Below are 23,607 nucleotides of genomic sequence, written 5' to 3'. Positions count from 1 at the left end.
GTTGGGAGAATTGGAGGAGATTCTCAAACAAATGCCCCTCCTTTAGAAGCTGTTCACAGCCTCTTCTGTGATCTCTTTGGAGTATAGTCACACAACCTGGAGATGAGAAGTTTCCTTGGGAATCTTGCTGGTAGGTTCAGTTTTCAGTGCAGTCTCTTACAGGATCACACTGTGGAGACAGGAATTATTTGTCATTTCTGCTATTCTCTCTGTTTCACTTGTTTCATTTTGGGAGAAGTTCCCAGAAAGATTAGTGAACTCCGTGTGCTGAAGTGTGAGGGTGGAATGAGTGAGTGAAGGATAGTTTCCCATCACTTGATTTCTCTATGCATAAATCTGACTAAAGCAAATGTCAGGGAAAAGGAAAGAGTCAGTGTTTGCTTATTGCAATTACTCATGCTTTTGTATTTCTTTCAATGCCCTCCAGGCACACTTCTGTTAGCTGCAAGAATATCTAGCAGCTCCGCTGAGGACTAGGTGCTTATATAATCTTTAAATTCCAGGGTTTTTTGCCTTTTAATCCCATTCTTTCCTCCACTGAGATTTTGAGTTCAGGCAGATTGCAGTGTTACATAGGCACTTAGACAACTTTGAAATGCCATCTCTCTTTCTCTCAGTGTTTAGACCCAGATTAGCTGAAGTGCCTCACATCTTTGCAGAGGGAAATACCTTTCTGCAAGGCTCAGATTGGCATCCAAATCTTGTTGCAGCTACTGCTGTCAAGACTGGGAGCCTTCTTTCTACCAAACACACACACTTGAGCATTTTTTTTCACTGTACACCTCACTTACTCTTGTGCAAGAGTTGGCCAATCTGTGGTATTTCTCTCCTGCGCCAGCACTCCCCTGGGAAAACTCATCATTGGGTATCTGAAGATAGGAGCTTACTTGTGCACCCATCTGGCTCCTAATCTTTAGGGCTGTACAGTAATGACTGGTGAGAAGGGGATATTCAGGAGGAAGAAATGTTTCCTGCCCAGCCTTGATACTTCAGGAGGGATCTTGCTGAGTTGAAACTCCTGTCTGCACCACCTTATCCATTTAAGCGTGTAAAACAAACTGTTCCATGAACAATGAACTAAGAAACTCAGTTTCAACAGATTTATGTTTTGCTCTTCCTCTCACTCTTCAAGTTTTAATTTTCCCTGTGTCCTTCCTGCTCTTTTGATACTCTAATACATCCCTTAAATTGCCACTTCTCCCAACCACCTGCCACATCTCCACATCTGCCAGCTATGGGATGGGGAAGAGGTGGGAAATAGCCAAGCTCATCATATCGAGGTTTCTCTGATGTTAATGCCAGTTCTGGAATATGCGTCAGACCATTTTATAAACCCTGGGAAAACAACCTGTATCTGCTAAAATTAATTTTCCTGTTTCTGGCCTTTTTTTCCTGGTCCTACAAATGCTAAACAGAATTTGATACTGGCAGATATCACAGCAAAAGTGCAGATTTAATACTCACAGAGATCTGCTCATTTTATAAGGAACAGAAACAGCAAAAAGAAAAGGCAGTAATTACAGGCTGCCAAATAGAGCTTATATGAGCCCTAGTGAAGTCTTAATGAAGTCTCCTAGTCAAGTTTTGGGGTCCTGAGAGTGAATGCAGAACCATGCATACCTTGCTCTGTCCATGGGGAGGTAAAATTCAATTTAGAGCTTAATCTGTTAACCAGTTTAACCTGGTGTGGGCCAGGTGCACTCATCTATAACGCACGACCAGCACATACAGCGTGTGGAAAGGTTCTGGTTTAGGCTGCTTTAAGGGCTCCTTGTCAGCTGTCAAGGTTTATCCTCTTTGCACACCTCGCCTGGATCTCCCTTACAGTCACTGCGATCTGCTGGAGAAGAAATGGAACAATCCTCGGCGTGACGGTAGATTTATTTAAAAACGAAGAGGATTCGGGGGTATTTCAGGTTACCGCGAACGAGGGGAGGGGAACGCCCCCTGCCCGTCACCGCTCGGTTCTGCCGGCTCTCGCGGGGGAGCCAGGGTTTGGGGTACCCGCGGCTCGGGCTCCCTGGCCGCTCTGCGGCTCGGGGCCGCTCCGGCGGTTGCGCCGGGCCCCGCTCCCTTCTCCAGCGTCCGCTGAACCGGCGCTGCCCGCCTAGGCCTCCTCCCGGAGCCGCGCCCCACGCGGCGCCACCAGGGCCACCGTCATCGTCAGCACAGCGGCGGTCCCGCGGCGAGCCGGGCCGGGCCGGCCGGCGGAGGCGGAGCCACGCCCGGGGCGGGGCGGGGCGGTGGCGGTCGCTGCCCCAGCGCGGGGTGGGCGGACGGCGCGGTGCGGGGTGATGGAGTCGCGGGCCCTCTCCGCCCGCGTCCTGGTTCGCAGGGCCCGCTGAGGCCCGGCCGCAGCCGCCGCCGCCAGAGCGCGGCCACCCCCCGCCCGCCGCCGGCAGCCCCCCACCGCCGGGACATGGCCACGGAGCCCCCGCGGCCGGCGGGGCGCCCCGAGGGCGGGCGCGGGTGCTGCGCGGGCGGCGGGCGCGGCGAGACGGAGGAGGCCGAGGCCGCGGCCCAGCCGGTGCTCGGCGCCTCCCCGGGCCCCGCGGCGGCGGGGGGCGGCCGGCGGCGGGCGCTGAACGGATGCGTGCCGCTGTCGCACCAAGTGGCCGGGCACATGTACGGCAAGGATAAAGGCGGTGAGCGGCGACGGGCGCGGGGAGGGGGCGGCGGGCCTGGCCGGGACACTCGCGAGGGACTTCTTCCCACCCCCACCCTACCCTCCGTTTAGCTGAATTCTCCCAGACCGGCTGTGACGGGCGGGTTTGGCTTCGAGCTCCCTCACGCCCCGGCGGCGAAGGGGCAGCTCTGTGGCTGGCGGGGCAAGGGTCGGCGCAGACGGGAGCGGCGCCGGGGGCCGAGTGCAGGACTCGCCCTTGCCGAGCTCCCGCCGCCGGGCTCTGGCCGCACCTGCTCGCCGGAGCTGCCGCAGCAGCGCGGGAGGCCGGTGCTGGGGCCTGGGGCAGTGCCGAGGGACCGGAGCCTCCCCGGGAAAGCCGGAGGGGGGGCCGGTCGAGCTCCCCGCTACGCACAGGCCGCGGATGGAGCGGGGTAACCCCTGCTAAATTTCATTCTTCTGGTGCTTTTCCTAAATGGTATTCGTCTGTCAGGACGTGGTAGTTATCGGGCGCCCTTAAACCGAAGGACTTCTGCCGTTCAGCTTCATTTATCAGGCACCTTTTTAAAAGAGGGGATTCAGATAGTAGCATGCTGGTTTCCTCAGAACAGATGTCAGAAACGTGGTTTATCTAACGGGACCATCTGAACCTGTGGCCACCAGAAACTTAAGCAAATTATTACTAAGCTATAGTTATTTGCTTGTTTATTTGACGATAAGTCTGAGCCAGTGGCTAGGAAGTGATCTAATAATACAAAGACATGAGGATACAGTGTTCCTCCCTCAGGTCTAAATTTCTATTTTAGCTCCATGTTGAGGAGTAAGGTGTTGGCCCTTCTGATGAAGGGGCCTCTTAGCATAGGCAGTGGCCAGCGCCAAAGCAAGTGGCCAAGTTCATGTTACCAAATGGCATTTCTCACCTTTCCAAGAGCTTGCATTTGGGGTAACTCCTGCCTCTTAGCCAGGTGGAAGGTAGCATCCATTCAGCTTGCAGTGTGCTCTCTGAGAGAAGCTATAATCGGCACCTGCTGGCTTATTGTCTTTGAACCCTGGCGGTAGGAACTGCCCCTGCTGAATAGGCCAGGGGCTGAATTACAGAACCCTGTCAGCTATCAGTGAATGAAATTACAGCACTAATGGCACTGTGAGTTTGTCTTATCTACGGCCTGCATCCATGGTGTGCCTTGCTGCAGATAATCTCAACAGCGTTCTTCTCTTTGCCCCTGCCAAGGGCTGAACTTCAGAACCTTTTAGATCATCAGTGACTGGAATTACAGCACTAAGGGTGCTGTAAGTTTGTTTTATCTGCAGGCATGTCTTGCTGCTGATAATCTCCACAGAAAACTAATTCTTGTCCCTTGTCCCAGTTGCAGCCAGTGCAATAAAATGTAGATGGAGGTGCATTGGGTCCTTGAAGGTGTATGTGTTCCATGTTCATACATCATAGCATGAGGTGGGATCAGGCAAAAAAGGGCTCAGTCAGGGAGAGCTTCACCTTTGGCACATCAGTCTTGCAGTGAGGTCAAACAGCCCAGGTGATCATCTGTATTTCGGGTGCCACTGCAATGGGTTAGGTAAAGCTTGCCCCACTACATCTCATGGGCAAGACCAAGACTTCACCGCAGAGGCACCACCATGGTTGATGATCTCATCTTGGAAACTGTTTTATGTTAAAGTGAAGACCAAAGCTGTTCTGGTACTCACAGCTCTCATTTTTGTAACTCGATTTTCCCTTCTATTCCCACGTACAAACAGACAGAGGACTTGAAGGTATCCTAAGTATTTTTAACTTTTACTTTTTTTAGTAAAAGTACACAGTAAAATTTCTCCTGAATAACCTTCCTTTTCCTCTTTGTTCCCTGTGACTGTTACTGCCTTGCAAAGAAAGGCCTCTCAGAGCCTCTCTGCCTGCATGTGTAGACATTAGGCTGCTGTGCATTGTGAGTGCCCTTTTGTTGAATGCTGTGTGCAGTAGTGCTTCCCCAGATAAATCGTGTGTAGTGAGTAATGACTTTGGGTTGTGGCTTAATTCCCCAGGCAGGTAGAGAGAGACAGCACCTGGTGGGATCTGTCACCTCATGGAGCCTCCTGCGCCTGCCTATGGTTTGGTGTCTGGACCTGCAAAATGCTGGGGGTCCCCAGGCCAGTAGTGGGGCTCTGTAGCTAAAGGGGCTGGTCTCCTTCCGAGTGACCTGCTTGCTCATTGCAGAGTGGTAGCCAGCTTCGCATCCACAGCCAGGGAGAAACGTTTGTGAGATATTTCAGGGGTTTATTTTCAACATAGTTCTGTTGATTCCTCAGAAATATTAATTTGTTTATTCATGTGTTAAAACAGTCCTATTCCCTGTCTGTGCTGAAAAATCCCAGGAAGCCTACAACAAACCCATGGCCAACATCCATCTGTTGGTATGATCTGCAGGTGGTGGTGATCTCTGCTTCTTGTAGATCAGAGGGAAGGTTATGGATTTTACCTCTTTGTGGTGAATGTTGAAACATGATTCTGGTTTTCAGGCCTGCCCCAGTCACAGTGACAGAGTAGTGCAGTAAGTGTTCTCGACTGTCAAGAATGCAGAGAATGAGGGAACTTTGGATGTTAGTTTATATTCAACTCTTCAAGTAATATGTATAACCCAATAGTGTATGGATTCAGCTTCCAGGAATCTTTGCCTGGTCTTTCTGCCTTGTAGATTTTCTGCTTATCCAAGGCAAAATGCAGCTTTTTGAGGAGCATGTGTTATAAAACCTATTTTAATGTTTAACCTAATTTATTTTAATGTGATTGTTAACAATTCACATATGGAAGACGTGCCATTGAAGCACTGGGTGCACTTTGCAGAGTGGTTTCCAGCACATGCAAAAGGGTACAGGGAGGGGGAACACAAGCTGCTGTGTCTTGAAGATGTTGTGGTAGCCTGCACGTGTGTGGCAATATTTTTCTAGTTTTGAAAAGTGTGTAATATCCAACTTAAGGCAAGAAACATGGCTTGAGAGCTATTTAATGCAAATTTTAAAAGCAAATCTTTGGCATAGCAAACTATTGAAACAACTATTCTAAGTCTGGTGGTCGTTTTAAAGTAAATATCTTGGTCTCTAAAAATTTTGTTTCGTTTCAGAGACTGTACAACAGAGCCATTCATAGATAATGGTTTTTGAGGAGTGAAAAACACAATTGCTGTTATAACTGCAAACTCTCTTTGGGATGCAAAGCTCCTGACTAATTTTTCTATCTTCTCACATGGTAGTTGAAAATATAACCTACTTTGGATACAGTTGACATTTTTTTCTACCCTACTAAGCAAAATAAATTACTGTCTGAAAAGCTAGAAAGGAATCCTAGAAAAAAATTATTTTCCAGAAGTGGGTTTTTGGTTTTCTGTTGAACCTAATGGTGCAACACAGCACACATTTCAGAGGAATGCAGTTACTTTTCTCCATTCTTGCCTACATCCATGTCTTGAGCATTCTGGGATACTCAGTTGCATTTCTTCTGCAGGTATTCAGAAATACTGGTGACTGGAGAGTCATAAGACAGTTTCATGAGGGTATTTTGGAGGGTTTTTTTGTGCAGGCTTGATGGAGGTGTTGCCTGGCTGAGATGAAATTCTGTACTGTAATTATGGGTGATACAGACAGTAGCATCTGACAGCTTGGAGTGCTGTAGGGATGCTACTTCTTGTAGTGAAGACATACTCTGTGCCACTAGTAGAGATGTACATCCACAGGACATTTATTTCTGTTCTAGTAGTGAGAAATGCATTAGATGTGGTACTCCTGTAAAGTCTTGGCATTGTTGGAAAACAATTTATTAATTATTTTAAAAGGGAGTGTCTGTGTAATCTCTTTTAGTTAATGATGGCGTTTTTGGGGATGGAAGTTTTAATGTCAAATCCCAGTACTGTGTTGGCCTTGGGCAGAGCTACACCCAGGAGATTATTCAGTGGGTAGAAATAAGAGGAATGCAAGCAAACCTCTGCTAAGGGTTATATGTAGGAGCTGATAATTTTGTCTGTACTATGTGTGCAGTGGAATCAGTACAGCTTTTCAATAGGCTGTCCTTGATGGTGAAGTCACTATTTCTGGGAGGAAAAAAAAAAAAAAAAAGCTGTACCTCTAAAAACTAAGCCCTGAAGGAAACGCTTCTCTTCTAGGCATACTGCAGCATCCAGATGGAACTGTCCTGAAGCAGTTGCAGCCACCACCTCGTGGTCCCAGGGAGCAAGAGTTCTACAACAAGGTGAGGGTCCCACAGTGTGGGGGAGGCTGGCTTGCTCCAGCTGAAATGAGGGCTGTGCTTCCTGTAGGAGTACATCCTTATCATTGCAGCTGGGAAAGTGCAACCTAAATCCCCTGCCATGGTATCTGTGTGCTCTCTAGTACTTTCTGCTCCTTGCATGTCAGTCCTCCTGCCAGACCTACTTCACCCACAGGATTTAAGCTTGCTCATTTGTTTATAGGATAGCAGACTTTCACAGCATCTAAAATTTTATTGAAAAGCCTTATCTCCTGTCTATGTTCAAAGGGTTGTATGTTTGATCCCAGCTTTCTCACATAGCTAAGTCTCTCAAAAGTGCTTACATCTTAATTTAGCATGTTTTATGCTTCTTCTTAGCCTGGTTTACTGCTAGAATTATTGCTCTGTTCACTGTATTAAAACTCAACTCCTTTAAAAAGTCAATAAATACGAAACCTCTCAAGTTGTTTTAACTTCAATTGTTGTATTTTTCCTATTGCTTATCTTCAGTTTGCTTTATCAGTAACTTTAACAAGTGCACACCAGGAAAGCTGTTGCTTTCCTGTGGACAGTTTGTAGAGCCTGCTCTGTCCTACCTGCCTGTGATAGTCTGTCATGTGGTTTTCATGTGTCAGTTTGATATGCCATGCCTTTCCATGGCTTACTAAGTACAAAGAGCTATTAAAATCTTCATGCTTGGTGTAAGAGGAGTCTTGAGACCTCTGCTTGTTTTGGTGTTTGGCCTGGATTTTGGTTGGTAGGTTTCTTTTTCCCTAAAAGGGTGTTTATTTAAGTTACCAAAAGACCTTGCAGATTTCGTGAAAATGTCTCACATAAACAAAGCAAGGTGCTTTAAGTGAACAGTGTGTTTGCATACTAGCATTATTTGATAATTCCCATGATGGGACAGGACAGCAGTCTTGAGTTACTAGGAGCCAGTTAAATGTAAATATTTTTCTGAGTTTCTCTGTGACTCTCATTGGGATGAGGTTAAGAAATATGCCATCCAGCCTGACTGGTAACTTGAGTCGAAGGAGGAAGCTTGAACAGACTCCTTTGGGCACCAGGCTACTTACTGTGCTGTGAAATCCTCAGGCAAAGACAGTAACGTGCTGTCCCTGCCTAAAGCCTGCAGGTAGGAGGGGTGAGTTCAGGCATTGCTTGCACATGAACTCTTCACATCAGAGACTTGATAATTTTGCTTCTTTAAGCTTAGACTCATGTGACAAACTGTGAGCAAGACCCTGGGCAGAGTCTTTGAGAAGGGGGTGTCTGTCAGTGTGCTTGTTACTGTGCTGTGGAGAAGCCAGGTCTCAATGCTGCTAACTTGCAAAGTAAGCTTCTATTCTGTCTCCTAAGGCCTTGCAGCTTGCTTCCAACACTGAATTTTTTTGGTTGTAAGCCATCTTGAAAAGGGGTTGGGCAATTCTTGAAAAATAACAGAGAAAGAGAAAGATGTAGACATGATAAGTTGTGTGTGGACTAGGAGGCCTTTTGGTGGGAGAAGGGAAGGAGAGCAAGTCCATGTGTGTTGTGGTGGTGAAAGTACAGGAGAAAAGTCTTAGAGATTTGTTGCTCTTCAGTGATTACCTCCTATCATGTTTACTGTCAGGCAGGAGCTGTGTGATGTGGGCTGTAGACATCTAAGCACTAGATATTATCATATAGGATGATAATTGCTCTGGGTTGGGAGGTTCAGGGTAGGGTACAGTTTCACATGTGGCTTGAGCTGATCCAATAGCTCATTGTTGCCAAAAGGGAAATAAATGCCTTTCTTCCCATTCCTGCCATTTACCTTGATGTACCATTTACCATCATGTACCATGATGGTGCTTTTTGGACATTTATGAACTAATTTGACCTATTTAAAAGTTGGCAAAATTTTCTTGTCTTGTGGTAGTGTTCTGGCAGTTTAGGGGACTAAGCTGACAAGCAGTGGGAACAACAGCAAGGCTGCCCTGCTTTGGTGACTGAGTTCAGCCCATCTTGTGGGCTATAATCAGAGATATTATCAGCTTGGAGAAGGCTGATGAGCCTCCAGAGATGGAGGGAAGGATAATTTTACTGCTCCTTGAGACAGGGGTTGTTGGAAAGGTGGCCATGTACAGGAGATGGTGAGAAACAGTGCAGAAATGAAACAAGTGAAATAAGCCTCATGAGGCCCAAGCTCTGCCTTTGTCAGGGCAAAACAGCAGGCTGGTTGGTAAGATTTAAGCAGATGGTTGTCCAATAGCAAATGTGGATTAATTGTGACCCTTTTTAAAACAAAAAAAATCTGCTCCTGATTTTTCTTATGTGCTTAAACTGTTTTGTCTGTAGTTATGTGAGTTGTTGCTCCATTTGCATCCCACCTTATACTAGCATGCATGAAAATTAGTGCCCCAGTACCTGTGTCAGAAACAAGGGGGGGTATCTTTCATACTGGAACAGCACACCTCCTCATGTGAAGTAACTGAGAAGCTCTGTAGTTTATGGTAGCAAGAGGGGGAGCACGTCTCAGTTTCAGCTGCATGAGTCAGCTGGAGAGCAGCTATGGCAGATCTGAAGCAGAAGTGTCTTCCAGGAAGTGGTATTTCAGTGTGCAGCCCTAGCACTTGTCAGCTGAAGGCTGCAGGGAATGTGTCGTGATAGATGATAATGAGGCATTAAGGGACAAGTTTGACTAGAACTCTGATATATTTAATGTGGTACCAGGTGGATATTATCTTCTGTTTGGGTCAAAAAGGTCTCCTCTTCTGAAACTGCTGGATTTGCTTGCAGCCTGATGCGTGAACATGACAGAGGTGGAAGTCTGTCAGTGAATTAGCTGTTTTTTCCCTTATTATTGATGGCTTTTTTTCTGTTGAGCATGATGCTAAGTACTTACCACTAGAGCCCAAACAAAATGGGCTTCCATTTTGGGATGGAAACTTGAGGAAGATATGTGCTACAAAATACTAGTGAGTGGTCCAAAACTTGCTCAGAAGCAGGTGGCAGCTGAAGTTTGGAAGAATTTCACAGGTCTTTGTCAAATCTGGAAAACTGCTGAAGTAATTCCTACTCAGGCTGCTGTCAGGTTGCCTTTCTGTTTTCTTCATACTATGGTTTCCCTTTAGCAGTAAAAAAAGTAGAGGTCTTTTTTTATAAGAGAATGATTTCACCAATTAAACTTATATCTACTCGAGCACTGTGTCTCATTCTGTACTGCTAGGGAAGGGGCTTGCCATGTGTTATGAGGAGGGAAAAACAGAGCATGATAAGATTATCATGAATACCTTCTAAGATAAAACATAGTAAAACAATGAGCTGTTTGTTAATAGCTTAACTAGTTTGTTAATAGCTTACTGTGCACTGCTTAACTTCTCGTTGGAGTGTGACTTTCTAGCTGTAATGTGCACTTGCTATTGAGTTCTGTAAATCTGAGTAATTATCTAATCAAAACAAGAGCATTTTAATTTTGTTTCTGCAAACTCCCTTTCTGTACCTGAGAGCATGAACTCCTTAAAAACATTGCCTGCATAACCATGGAGTGTTTTACTTGGTATTCTGGTACCCTTATCTGTGTGAGAAAAATACCAGGTACTTTAACCTTGAATAGCTACGAAATACTTTGTTTTCAATAGGTATGAGCAACAAGGGAACGAAACTAATTGAGGCATAAGGGTGGTGTTTATTTAAGGGCTATCTGCACTGCTGATCAGTTGTTTCTGTGTAGTGGCAATGCTCTGTGTAGGTGGAGGTATTCCAAAGGACTACTTTTAAAGGGGTTTCAGGAGGGAGCAGTATACAGGGATGTGGGAATAGGGAAATAGTGTTGTTTGAAAATGTAGTCTTTTCAGTTAGAGAGACTAAATTGGTAAAAGGCAGTGTGAGCTTATGGTAGGCTGCCTAAGCAATCATGCTAAGAAATCCACAGAAGTGGCCTGCTCCTCAGTGTGTTTTGGGATTTGGCTTCAGCCTGATTTATGCCAGGGCTCATTTATCCATGCTGAAATGCTGTGATTTAGTTCAGCAGTGTTGATAGAAGGAGGAAACCTATCAGCACTCCTACAGTGATCTGTTGCACCAGGTGAGTTGAAAAATGTGAGGATAGTGTTGTTTGAAAAAGTTAGTGCAGCCACTGTGAGGTAACCCAGTGCTCAGGTGGGTGTGGAGCTCCTGTCTCAGCCACAGCAGGCTGTGCTCCAGAGCACTCTGTGCTAGTATAGCTCTGCCTTTGCATTGCAGAGCTCTCCAGCACGGGGCTTTCCTTGATTTGTCATGTCAGGAATGCAGAATTGCAGAAACTGTTGTCCTGTAGGAGAGGGAGGATGCTGGAATGTCAAGCCTTAAATAGGGCAGCTGCTTTTGTGGGCACTAAAAGGGAGATTGGGCTGCAAGGAGGGGATGCTGCCCAGCTCAGGTGAGACCCCATCTGCAGAGCTGCCTCCAGCTCTGGGGTCCCCAGCACAGGAAGGACATGGAGCTCTGAGTCCAGAGGAGGCCTCCATGGTGATGGGAGGGCTGGAACACCTCTGCTATGAGGAAAGGCTGGGAGAATTTGGGTTGTTAAGCCTGGAGGAGAAAAGGCTCTGGGGAGAGCTTAGAGCCTCTTCCAGTTCCTCCAGGAGAGCCTGGAGAGGGAATTTGGCCAAGGGCCTTGAAGAACAGGACAAGGGGGAATGGCTTCCCACTGCCAGAGGGAAGGGTTAGATGGGATATTGGGAGGAAATCCTTCCCTGTGAGGGTGGTGGGGCACTGGCCCAGGTTGTCCAGAGAAGCTGTGGCTGCCCTGTCCCTGGAAGTATTCAAGGCCAGGTTGGACAGAGCTTGGAGCAGCCTGGGACAGTGGAAGGTATTCCTGCCCATAACAGGGGTGGGACAGGATGATCTTTAAGGTCCCTTCCAACCCAAACCATTCTGTGGTTCTATGAAAACTGAGGAAGAGAGAATTTAGAGTTATCTTTGTGACTGTGGTTTCCTACAAGCTGTGTGTTAAGCATGAAGAGATGAAGTGTTTCTTAATGTTGAGCAGAACAAGAGAAGGTGGCTGAACTGATTGGAAATAGCTACTCTTGACTTCTGATCTTGGCTTTCATTCAGTGATGTTGTAAACCTGTTACTGTGTGTAACTTTTCTGAGCATGGCTTACTGAAGTTTAAAGTTTGCTAGTGGAGCAGCTAATAAATTGGGATTTTATGCTTAACAGATCAATAAATGTTCCTGTAAACTTTTATTAGAATTGCCCTTCAGTTTGCCTGTGGTGACTGTATGACACTTGGGGGATGTGTAGTACACTTTTCCCTCCTCTTGCTACCTGCTAAAAACTGTCTTGGGAAAGCTCCTGCAGCTTGGGCAGCTTCCAGTGGATACCTTTTCCTTTTCCTTTTCCTTTTTCCCTGTTGCCTGTACATCAGAATTGTCATAGCTGGTTCTAGTGGTGTTGCCTTGCCATGACTCCAAGTGACATTGCTGCAATGGTATAAGGTTTCCAAGGCTATTCTAATGCAAGTCATACCCAAATTCTCAGAGTTCTGTCCCACGTACAAGGGTGATTTTGGGAAGCTGGATTGAAAAGGTGGACAGGGTTCTCCCAGTCCCAGCTCAGCTCTGGTAACCTCCTACCTCTGGCCGATGCTTGTGAACCAAGGGAGATGATTAACTGCAGGAAGCATTGCGAAAAGATTATCAGCTTATCACTTGGCTCTTCTTGTTAACAAATCTTCCACCCTGCCCAGTTAGTGATGGCTCTGTTAACTGCTGTAGCAGTTCAGGATTTGAGTCCTGCTGACATTGAATCTGAATGCAAGGAAGTTGTTACCAGTGGAGATAGCAGAAAATGTTTTTCACTCTTGTTATGTGTCCTAAAAACAAAGCCAGGATATAAGAGACACAAATAGCTCCAACATGTAAAAGAGATTTACAATGATTAGGTGAGAGTTAGGCACTTGAAAGCTAGGAAGGAATGGTTTTGTGGTTGCCTACACAATTGTTAGGAATTTTCCCCTGGATGCATTGAAATGCAGTTTCCATAGGGCAATGACCTGTGTTTGTTTTTCTTTCCCTCATAACTCACTAGCTTATTTTACAGCCTGATACAAGGCAGGATGGATATTGTTTGTGCAACTTTTGCTGACTTTTTTAACAGTCAGTCTTTGAGTTTGTCACCAGGGGGTAATGTGTTAGTGAAACCTAGTCACGTTAGTATTTCTGAAGCTGCAGTTCCTTGTGCTTCTGGGGTTACAGAGAAGAAATCTTCAGGAATTGTGCCCATTTGAACCATCAACAGTAATCTTTTCCTTACTGTTTTATTTATTTTGTTCTCAGTAACCTGCTGCAGCTCCTGGGCTATGTCTTTTCATTCCTGATCAATGCTTGCTTCTTTTCTTACTCCTTTTAATTAGTATTCCAACAGCTTTAGGCAGTGCAGAAGGCTTGTGGTGATTCCCCCCTCCCCCTAACAGCATAAAATGAAGCCAACAGTCTGAAAGATGGGTTTTGGCCTGAATTTACACAGAAATGCAAGAACTGAGTCATAAGGCTCAGCTCCCTTTAAGCCTATATAGCATAAATCATGATAAGGCAGCCTGTGTTCCATAAACTGTTCTCTGCTACTGACAGGAAAGGAAAGGGGCTGGGGAGGCAAAGTACGTCTTGTTTCAGGATAAGTTATCCTATTTTGTAAGCTCAGTGAAGTGCTTTTGTACTCTTGATTTAGATGATAATCCTTGGCTGAAAAAGGAGTGGATGATGGCCATTGTGCTACTGTTGTGTACTAAAATATCCTTATCCTGTGATCGCGTCTCTGGCTAAGGTTTTGATTTTCAGTCTTGTATGGACAAAAATACAGGATGCCTGCTTTTCTTAACATCTTATTTTGGAGAAGCAATGCCTTGCCCGTGCCTTTCATTACTGCTGCATTTGGAGCTGTAGCTCAAAAGGATCTTTGGCTGTGCCTCGTTCTGGTACAGCTGGATCTGCCACACTGAGATACAGGTACTGAAGTGTACAAGTTACCTGTTGGCAAAGATAGTGAGCATGTTCTGATGCAGTTCATTCCGGCCCTCAGCATCACTCCTCTGATGAGGAATTGTCTAGAAGGGATCCTCTTTTGCTGGGGAAATGAGCAAACCAGCATGTGAAGTTGCCTCTTAACCATGAGCCTAGGCATTGATAATAAAAGGAAGGACACATAATAATTCTTAACTAATGAGAAGAAAATGGTTTTTTGATAAAATTGTGAAATACTGGCAGCTGATATTCAGATCTTTTTTCACATGAGGGGTTGTCTGAGAGAGATGAAGGATGACATGTAGCTGTAAGAATCTGCTGGGTTCCTACTACTGCTCTATAAATAATTTTTTTGTACTTCACTATTAAATAACTGGACAGTAGGACTTGGAAAATATGGCAGATTTTTGTGGTTCTTGCACTCTGCAGCAAAAACCAGTTTGGAAGAAACACACCACACAGTAGAACGTTAACCTAGAAGGATCTGGTGAGTGTCTTGTTTCCCATGCTCTTTGAGGATTGTGTATCACAGAATAAACTACAACCCACTTTAGTAAATTTAGGAAACCCTGTAGAAAGGGAGACAGTAAAAGGCCATTATTGCAATTTGATGCAATTATGCAACTACTGGGTGGAGTTGGGAACAGACTGAGTAGTCTATAGTCTATGCAAATAAGCAGGAAAAAAAAATCCAGTTCTCTTAGCAACCTGATTTTGAGGAATATTCCTTACCAAGAGTAGGTCAAGTGGGAAATAAAGTGAAAATGCATAGCTGTAAAGTGCACAGTGTGTTAAATTGAATTGAGACCCAGCAAAGTGCTCCTGCTCTGCTGGAGGGTCATGCAGGTGCTTTTTCAGCCTGGATCAAATACTGTTTAGACTTTAATTATGAATGTTTTAGAATATGGGTCAACTTACTAGTACATGTTAATGTTATACAGAAAATACTTTCTCATTATAAGTTAATTTAAAAGTAAGATATGGTTGGTGAACTGACAGAATGAGATTGAGGAAAGTGTAGGTTGCCTACATGAAAGAAAAACAAAATAAATTCAGTCTCCAAAAAGAATTCTAGTTTCCAGATTTAAAAAGAACCCAGACAGGCTTGTAATGTTGTCACTACTTGAGGGGGAAGGGATGCCATGCTGGGGACCCTTGACAGGCTTGAGAAGTGGGCCAATGGAACCTCATGGAGCTCAACAAAGAAGTGCAGGGTCCTGTCCTGCAATCCCAGACACACCAACAGATTGGAAAGAGGAGGGATTGAGAGCAGCCCTTGGAGAAGGACTTGGGGATGATGGTTGTTGAAAAACTCACCATGAGCTGGCATGGAGTGCTCCCCTGTGTATTTTCAGTGAAAGTGATTGCAATTTCATTAATATGGCTGCATATTAGATAGTAAATTAAGGGATTTGCTATAATAGCACTTAGAGTAACAACATTCACAAATATTTAAGTTCTGAAGTTCTTGTGGTATGAGATTTTGAATATAAGCAGAACTGGCTCAATGCCAGTCATTTTTGTGAAACAGGTTCTGTGGACATAACTCAAACCATGATGGCACCACTTCAGAAAAAACCCAGGGCTGTCTGACTTGTAGAACCAAGCTGATACGAATTGCTAAAATCACAGCTGCTGTTTCAACCTCAATTTTTTGACCCTTGCCATTGCCTAGATGTAAGAGTCTGGAGGGAAATGCAGTGTGTGCTCAGGTAATTAAAGTCTGTGATACAATACATACCCAATGGAAGAGGGAATTAAGGTTGCCCTAGCATCTGTAAATCTTGCGTTTGCTAATTTAAGTGCATGACTTAGCTGCATTTAACTGCTCAAAAAAAGTCTCAAATCCCACAGTGGACAGTGAATTCTCTGCCTGATGTTGGCAGCTGGCTGTGTAATCTGAGACTCTGTAGGCTGTAGTGCTGCTGCCTTTAGGGACAGTTTATGATAGCTGGCAACAAAGAAAGGTGATGCTTCAGACTGATATGCCTACTATGACACTTCGTTTCCTACTCACATAGCTTTAAAACACATCTTCTTTTAAACTAACTCTTGAATGTACTTTAGAAGGTTCTCTATAGATGACTTTTCTGTGAAAGTGGTATTTTTTCATCAGGGCATTTCAAGACAGGTCTGTACTGCTAGAACTAGTTTCCTGTCGAGATTTAAACACTTGTTTTACCCTCCCTCTATCATTTAGGTCATTAGCTACTCTTTAGAAAAAACTTTGAATGTTGTGTTTTAAATAAGGAAAAGAACATTCCCATTGTCCTAAGCACCCCCTCTTTGCATTAAAAGCAGATGAATCTGCTACAGGAAACCCCAGAATGTGCTTTGGATTGAAACAGGGATGGTAAATAAGTCTCAGAATTAAAAAGTCCTGCATGACTGGAAATTATGACTTCCTGGTGTCTGTTAGACTATCTGAGCTGCCACAGAACATATCTGGAGCATGTTCATCCTATGAGTTAGTGGCTGTAATTTGTAATGGTCATGCTGTGAGCCCTCCAAATGTCAGCATCCTATTTACTTGCTTTTCTGGAGACATTTTATGTCTCCAGTCTGTGCTATTGGAAGAATGTAGCCTGTGATATGTAGAATGGATAACTCCCCAGGCTGATCTGGCATAGAGTTGTTTTGCATTTCTTGATTTATTGGATAAAGATGTTATATATGCTAACACAGAAATTGCTTGTATTTGTCAGTGTTGGCTGGAGAGATGGACCTCCACTGTTAGATTAAAAAAACAAAAAACACTTTCTTGAAGTAAAATTGGAATATTGCTGATGTAAGTAAAAATTTAATGGTTTATTTATTAAGGTTTTGCTGAGGCGAGTGATAACCTGTATTTTTCAGGAATCTTCCAGCAGTACTGGTAGCAATACCTTGTGGGGCATGAGGTGCAAGGTATATTTCCTGTAGCTTTAGGGATGGTTTTATCATGTTTACATTTATACTTGGTGTTCTGTGGCTTGCTACCAGGTTGTATGAAATGAGAAGAAATGCCCATGACATGTGTACTGCTTATGAGGCCCAGTTCAACTGAGAGAAGTGGTTCTGTCCTGCATAGGAATGGGCATAATTCCTGAAATGTCTGGTTTTGTTGCTTTGCCCTCACCAAATGGCTTCCTCTAATCTTTATTAATTGAGTGCTTATTCTTGTTTTACATGTGAATACATTACAGGCTAAGAATGAGGTTTATATTAAGATCAAATGAGTGCCTTGTAAATGTTGTGTCAAAGTTATGAGGGGATTTTCTTATTGGTTCTGAGAGCAAGGTAAGTTTTTGAGAGACAGAAGTAATGCAGTTAGTTCAGTTGTGTCAAAGTAGTGATACTGAAAAATGCATTATTGGGAGTTCTGAGGAATAGACTAGTTGGAAGATACTGCTTCTGGAGCTCTTTCCCCCATTTGGTCTCAACTTACGGCTATTACATCCCATTATAAATTATCTGAGTATCTTTGTTGTATGCTGCTACTTGAAATACACAGGAACATACTCATAATTATTTGTTACGTTGCAAAGTTTAATGGCCTAATGTTGACTTACTTTAAAAAGTAATTCAAGGGTCCTGTCTCTCTTAAAAAGAGACAAAGTGGTCTCCTGACATTCCACTTTCTCAGAATCTTTTGCTGATAAATTAAGTAAATGAGTTACTGTGTTTGCCTATATTTTCTGTTGCATTCAGTGTTTCTCCTTGTTGTCTGTTGTACTTCTGGTTTCCATTGCTCTCCTCTTGGTCCTGACCTAAATATATGCACTTGCTCCCATTTAAAGTTATGGTAATTTCTGCCTCTCAGATCTCAAACTCATCTGGGAAAAGAGCATTAGTGCTCCTTTAGTGCAGTGGAGTGCCCTGCCTTGAGTGTAAGGTGCTATGATCATAAACTACCACAGTAAACAAAAATTGGGTTTGAACTATTCGTATATAGCATGAAGTAATGGCACCAGTCAGTGCTTGGAGTGCTGGCCCAGAAACTGCTGTCTGCACAGCTGTCTGAACTGTTATCAGAGAGAGCAGTGATCAAGTCTGTGCCTGATCAAGTCTGTGCCTCGACATCTGCCTGCTGCTAATCTTCAGCTCTCTTCCACCCTTAGCTTCTTTTCTTCCTTAAATGAGTAAGATCAAGGTACATTGCAGTCTGCTGGAGAAAGCACTGTCCTGTGCTGGCAACCCCTGAGGCTCAATGAGGAAATTTTGCATAAATACACTGATCACAGGGGCAAGTAAGACTTTTTATCTAAGAGCACAATGTACCAGCTTACCTGCTTATGCTAAAATGGAGGGAAACTGGACTTAGACATGCAATTATGTGTCATCCTCAGTGGTCATGCCAGCTTGTCAAACCATGACATGTGAAGAGAGGTCAGTGCCCTGTGATGTGACAGTGTGACTTAAAAGGTACACACCCAGCAACTTCTCTGTACTTAAGATAGCAACAGTAGTGGCAGAGGGTGTGGTGTTGGGTGTACCCCAGAGTTTTGCAATACACTGTGCACATATTTGTCTAGTTTGCGCTTTCAGAATTCAGCCCTCTGCCTTAGTCTCTTTTAAATGGGGCCTATACCATGAGTTGGTTAAAGGAATGGGTCAAATTCAATACCTTAGCACACAGTCAGCATGGGTGTATCATGTTCTTGATCACTGCCCACTAACAGTGAGGGTGTCAGAACTGTGCCTGGTGCCAGCCCAGGAGAGCCCTGCCTTAGCTGTGGAGAAGTCCCTCTGTTAGAAGCACGCTGGTGATTTGAGTTCACCTAGTTAGAGATTTTTGCAGTGAAGCCTAAATTTAGGACAAACTCCCACTAACTGAGTTTAACACTGCTGCTGCATGCGGTGCTGTGTCGAGTTACTGGCACTGGTGAGCGTAGCCAAGGCTTGCCTTGATGCTGTAAAATAGCCTGTGGACTTCAGGTCCGTTTTTTTTCTCCCCAGCTGTATTAACATAACACTACAGGTGTGTATTTTGCATTACCTGCCCTTTGTAGCTGCTATTGCCAGGTATCCCCCACTGTGGTTAAATGTGGCCTGACACAGTGAACTGAGCCAAGTCTGCAGAGCTGTTAACACCTGATATTTTTTTTGCCTTGCTGCCAACTTTGCAGTGGGTTCTGGCTGCACTGCAGTGACAGCAGAGCCCTGAGCATGGCAGGTCACTGTGCAGCACCCATGGGTGTGGCCGTGGTAGGGCTGAGGGGAGGGACACCACTCTGATGGCAGCACAACTGGGGCATCTCTATGGGGAGTGGGATGAGATGGCTCCTAAATGCAATGACAGTCATTGTAACCTGTGGATATGGAACTTTCAGTCTACAAAGCTTGTGGAAGCATGATATAGGCAATCCCCTATGACTGCAACTACATCACTGGGTGGGATGGGGGGAATCTGGGCAAGGGAATGGTTTTGAAACCCTCTTAGCATGCTGCAAACTGGTAACAGTCATGCAATTCCATAACAGATAGTATCCAAAGCTTCATTTTAACTGCAGAGTTGTTCCTTCAGGAATGTAAGCCAGCTGCTGTTTCCAAACTGTTACTGTTTTTCCTACAGAAGTTGAAAAAAAATGTTGACAGCATTAAAAGCAAACGAAAAGAAATATATTTGTGTTGTGCATAGTCTGTGTGATCTAGCTACAGCATGAATTGTCTTGAGGAATATGAGAAAATGCTATCTAGTCTGAGCTTCTATACTTTACCTGATATCAATTAAAAAGATTTGGATATATAATATGATGCAGTAATCCTACACAGTCTTGTAAATGCAAATGTGAGAACACCTTTTTCAATAGCTAGGCTTTGAAGTTAACAGTTACAGTTTAGATTTTTATTCAAGTTAAGCCATAAATTGTGCTTAGGGTTGATGCATCATTTGCACTTTGAAATTTGAAAGAAAGGATGCCACTCATTTATGTTGGACTGTGATAATTATCATCTTCATCTTGTGTGTTTTTTAAATGTAAGGTAAATATCTTAGACTTACATCAAATACTGTAAGAAAGTGTAATTATGGGACAATTAGAAGTTGTCATGGTTTAGCCCCAGCCAGCTGTCAAGTACCAAGTACTTGTTCACTCCCCTACCAGCAAAAATGAATGTTTAAAATGATCTCTCCAAGCCTCCCTATTTTATTTCAGGTTTATGACTCTGACTGTTGCGACAGCATTCTTCTGGAGCTGCGGGAATATCTGCCAAAATACTTCGGTGTCTGGTCACCACCTACTGCACCAAATGGTACTGTTCTAATTTTATCTCTTAATCCAAACCTCCTGGAAAACATTTCTGGAGACTAATTTTTGGCAGTTGTGAGCTCCATAGGGTTTTTTTGGACTTGTTTTAGAACCCACTGACATTACCTCTAGCAACTGGTTCCAGTTTGCACTCTTAAGGCTGGATTAGATCTTTGGAGTCTTCCTCCAAGGGAAGATGGGTGTGGGTGTTTGAACAGCAGAGGTCTCCTGAGTAGCTGGGTCTGATGGACATTGCCCCCGAGCTCCTGCTCTGGGTGAGGTCGTGGTGGAGGAGCTGGCTGGTTCCATGGTCACGTGCAGCCAGGCGATCAAAGGAAGAAGCACTTTGTGGGTGTGGAAGAAAGGAAAGATGGATACTCTGGGGCTGGGGAAGCATTCAGACTGGAATCTGCTGCTGTTTCTCCAGAGGTTGGATCCCATCACTGTGCCTTACCACCCAAAGCACTTATTTCAGCAGTGTCATGGTGGGGAGTTCTGCTTGTCATCCTCTGTTACTGGTTTAAATGAAACAAAGATCTAGTGTCTTAAAATTTGTGTTTGTAAAACATTGGGAATCAGGAAGAAAAGGGTGGTTTTGGTAGAACAATTGGAAGATTGTGTCTTCAAGAGAAAATAGATCTTGTTGTATTAGAAACTAGATTTTCTTCTGGGACTTTTCTAATTCACACTGGGGAAATGGAGCTTCTGGAACACACAGAAACAAAGGGATGCCGTGGAATCTATTTGAATATGTGGGCACCAAACTAGATGCCATGCTCCTGTAAAATAACTCTTGGTCTTCTGCTTATGCTATCACTTGATAGACTTGTTTTTCAAAGAAGTAGTAGGACAGTATCCAAAGACATGGTGTAATATCTACAGGAAAAAATGAAAGCAAGAATGTGATAGTACCAGCAGTTTCTTAGCTCAGATTTAGCTTCATGCTTTCCTGTTTGACACTAACTCAAATAGCTCTACAAGAGCTATCTTTTTCCTTCCCTTGCAATTTAATGTGCCATGGAGTTCACTTAATATTCCCTCTCAGTTGCAAATAATTTTTTTTCTATTTGCAGTATGATCTTAAGATGTGAAAATATGTGGTCTAACCAAGAGACAGTAATTCAACTCATGGCTCATTTGCTTTGGGGATTCAAAAGCACTGTGCACCATGGGGCTGGATTTTGGAAGGTCCCTCCCAGTCAATCAGACATTGGCAGTAGGTTTAAAGAAGAGAAACTTTTGGTTTTGTTTGTTTTGCTTCTTGAAAAGGCTGTGCACTATCATGAGTCCTCTTCATAGAAAGCTGTGGCGACAGTTCAACCAAAACACTGCACTGCCAGCTCTTATCTGTAGTATTAATGAGCATTGTGCAGTCTTGATAGAAATCAAAATTGCTGCAGATGATGGAGCTTAGCAGAGTGTATGTGTATCTTGTTCCTAAATGTAGATTGAAGATATATTTGTAGGTTTGCTGCAGTCTTGATATTGGAAGCCTGACCTTTCCCTTGGCAATCACTGCTCTGCAGGCTCTGGGATCACAGCTCTGTACAATCCAGTGGTAGTGACTTCAAGTAGTAAAAGTCCCTTTTATTTCTTTTCCTTAAGAAAGTGTTTCTACTTATTAAGTGTAAATGAAATGTTGCTTGTTTCCTTTATCTTGACTGGAACTGGTTTGTTACCTGTCTGTACAGCTTTCAAACAAGGCACTTTATGCCTCTTTTTAAACTTGAACTAGTTTTGCTTTCTCTCACAATCCCATTTTAGATCACACTGCATGAATGGGGTATAATACAATGTTTTTTGTGTTCAAACTGCATTAAAGCCAAAGAAATACATTAATGGAGTAGGCTGTACTGGAAAGAAAACCAGACTTGACATTTGTGCCTGGTGACAGGTGGATTTACAAAGCACATATGAAGAGTGAGACCAGTGTTCAGGCTGTGTTGGTCATGCCATGTCCTGACAAGGGCTGGAGGTGGGTGCAGCTGTCTCCCAGGCAGAGTTGTCTGAGGCCTGGGTGGGTACTGACTCCATTTCCTTGTGCTCTGATAGTGAGTGTGGGGGTCATGCTGGTAATGATCATTTTAATCAGGGTTTAGATACTCCTTTGAATCTTCAGGCACTCCAAGTACTTTTGGGGTTTCTTAGTCCAGCCACCCTCCCAAAGGGCTGTTAGAAATGGATGAAAGGCAGCCTAGGATTCCAAGAGCATTTTCTCCAAAAGGTGTGCCATGAGAAACAAGTGTAGATGGGAGTGGCATAAAAAGATGCAAAATGAGCTGCACTTCAGCCTCTGAAGGCCAGGACTGAATTGTTCTCTTCATTTTTAAAATGACACAGGAGATCAACGGAATTGCAAAACTATCCACACAGCTGCAAAACCTGCGTTTGTATGTGGTTCGTAATGCTCTTTGTGACATGTTAATGACTTAATAAAAGCTACTTAGGGATTTTATCTGGGCAATAATTTGAATTTGAATGCTAGGTTAATGCATGTTAATTGTGTACAATTTTCTAAACAAGAAAGCATTTAGATTTTTATAGCAATAGAATTTGTGGGTGTCAGTGACCATGATTTAGCCTGCATTCAGAGACAAATTTGACTATTGAATTCATGTGCTATTAAGCCTTAAACTCTTCACATTCTTCCACAGGTGCTCAGCAGAAGCTATGTAATTATTTTGCTATGACCCACTGTTAACAAAAGTTTTGGTTTTTTGACAGATACGTATCTAAAACTGGAAGATGTGACCCGTAAGTTTAATAAGCCCTGCATAATGGATGTAAAAATAGGTCAGAAAAGTTATGATCCCTATGCTTCAGCTGAGAAGATACAGCAGCAGGTCAGCAAGTACCCACTCATGGAAGAGATTGGCTTTTTGGTTCTTGGAATGAGGGTAAGGACTTGTTTTGTCTCCACTTTCAGTTTATGCTCAGGCCTCTTGTCCCACACCAGGTACAGCAGCTGGTTTTCCTAGCAGACAGCAATCCTCTGGAGTTACACATAAATACAGCGTTACCTGAATGTCTTGGTAGTAGTGCTGGTATCAGCTTCCTGTGCAATCAGTTCCAAAGCACTGCCCTGGTTCAAAACAATTCTTTAACTTGGCCGTGTCCATTAGGGCAAGCTATTTGCAACCTGGGCACTGTATATGTGTACAAGAGAGGGGCTGGGTATTTAAAACTGAGTGTAGTTGCAATTAATTCTTCACCACCACAACAGATATTTAAAATTTTTAAGCAGATTTTTGTGTGTTTATTTTCTTTCAGGCTTATATCAGAGACTTACATACTGAACCAGTCTTTCTAATAATTTAGTAATGAGCTGTATCCTCCACATTTTTCATCTTTATACTCAGCTTTTAAATAAAAATAATTTTAGATATTTTTTTCTATTTAGGGAAGAGTAAGTAAGCTCTCAGAGGTGATGCATATAGCCATGAACAGCTGCTTATGTTTTACATTTTAAAAGGTTTTCCGTCAGAAGGACACTTCTTTTGATATTTACACACTCAAGGAACAGCTGTCAGGGGAAGGTTAGTTGGGCATGCAGA

At 43.9% G+C, this 23,607-nt stretch overlaps 1 protein-coding gene across 1 annotated transcript in view; it reads left to right on the top strand.

Moving 5' to 3' along the window:
- Window positions 1–2,404: 2,404 nt before the first annotated feature.
- The window catches only part of IPMK (inositol polyphosphate multikinase), a 31,532-nt gene continuing 10,329 nt past the window's right edge, over window positions 2,405–23,607 (top strand). Inside the window, exons 1-4 of the mRNA XM_059851096.1 lie at window positions 2,405–2,645; window positions 6,772–6,857; window positions 19,961–20,057; window positions 22,778–22,950. Of these exons, the coding sequence (XP_059707079.1) occupies window positions 2,420–2,645; window positions 6,772–6,857; window positions 19,961–20,057; window positions 22,778–22,950 (582 nt within the window). The 5' untranslated portion in view covers window positions 2,405–2,419. The remainder of the gene's footprint in view (window positions 2,646–6,771; window positions 6,858–19,960; window positions 20,058–22,777; window positions 22,951–23,607) is intronic.

The sequence above is a fragment of the Haemorhous mexicanus genome, chromosome 7 (genome assembly GCF_027477595.1).
Source record: "Haemorhous mexicanus isolate bHaeMex1 chromosome 7, bHaeMex1.pri, whole genome shotgun sequence".
Lineage (NCBI taxonomy): Eukaryota > Metazoa > Chordata > Aves > Passeriformes > Fringillidae > Haemorhous > Haemorhous mexicanus.
The sequence above is the reverse complement of the archived record's forward strand: the minus strand, read 5'-3'. Positions and strand labels throughout refer to the sequence as shown.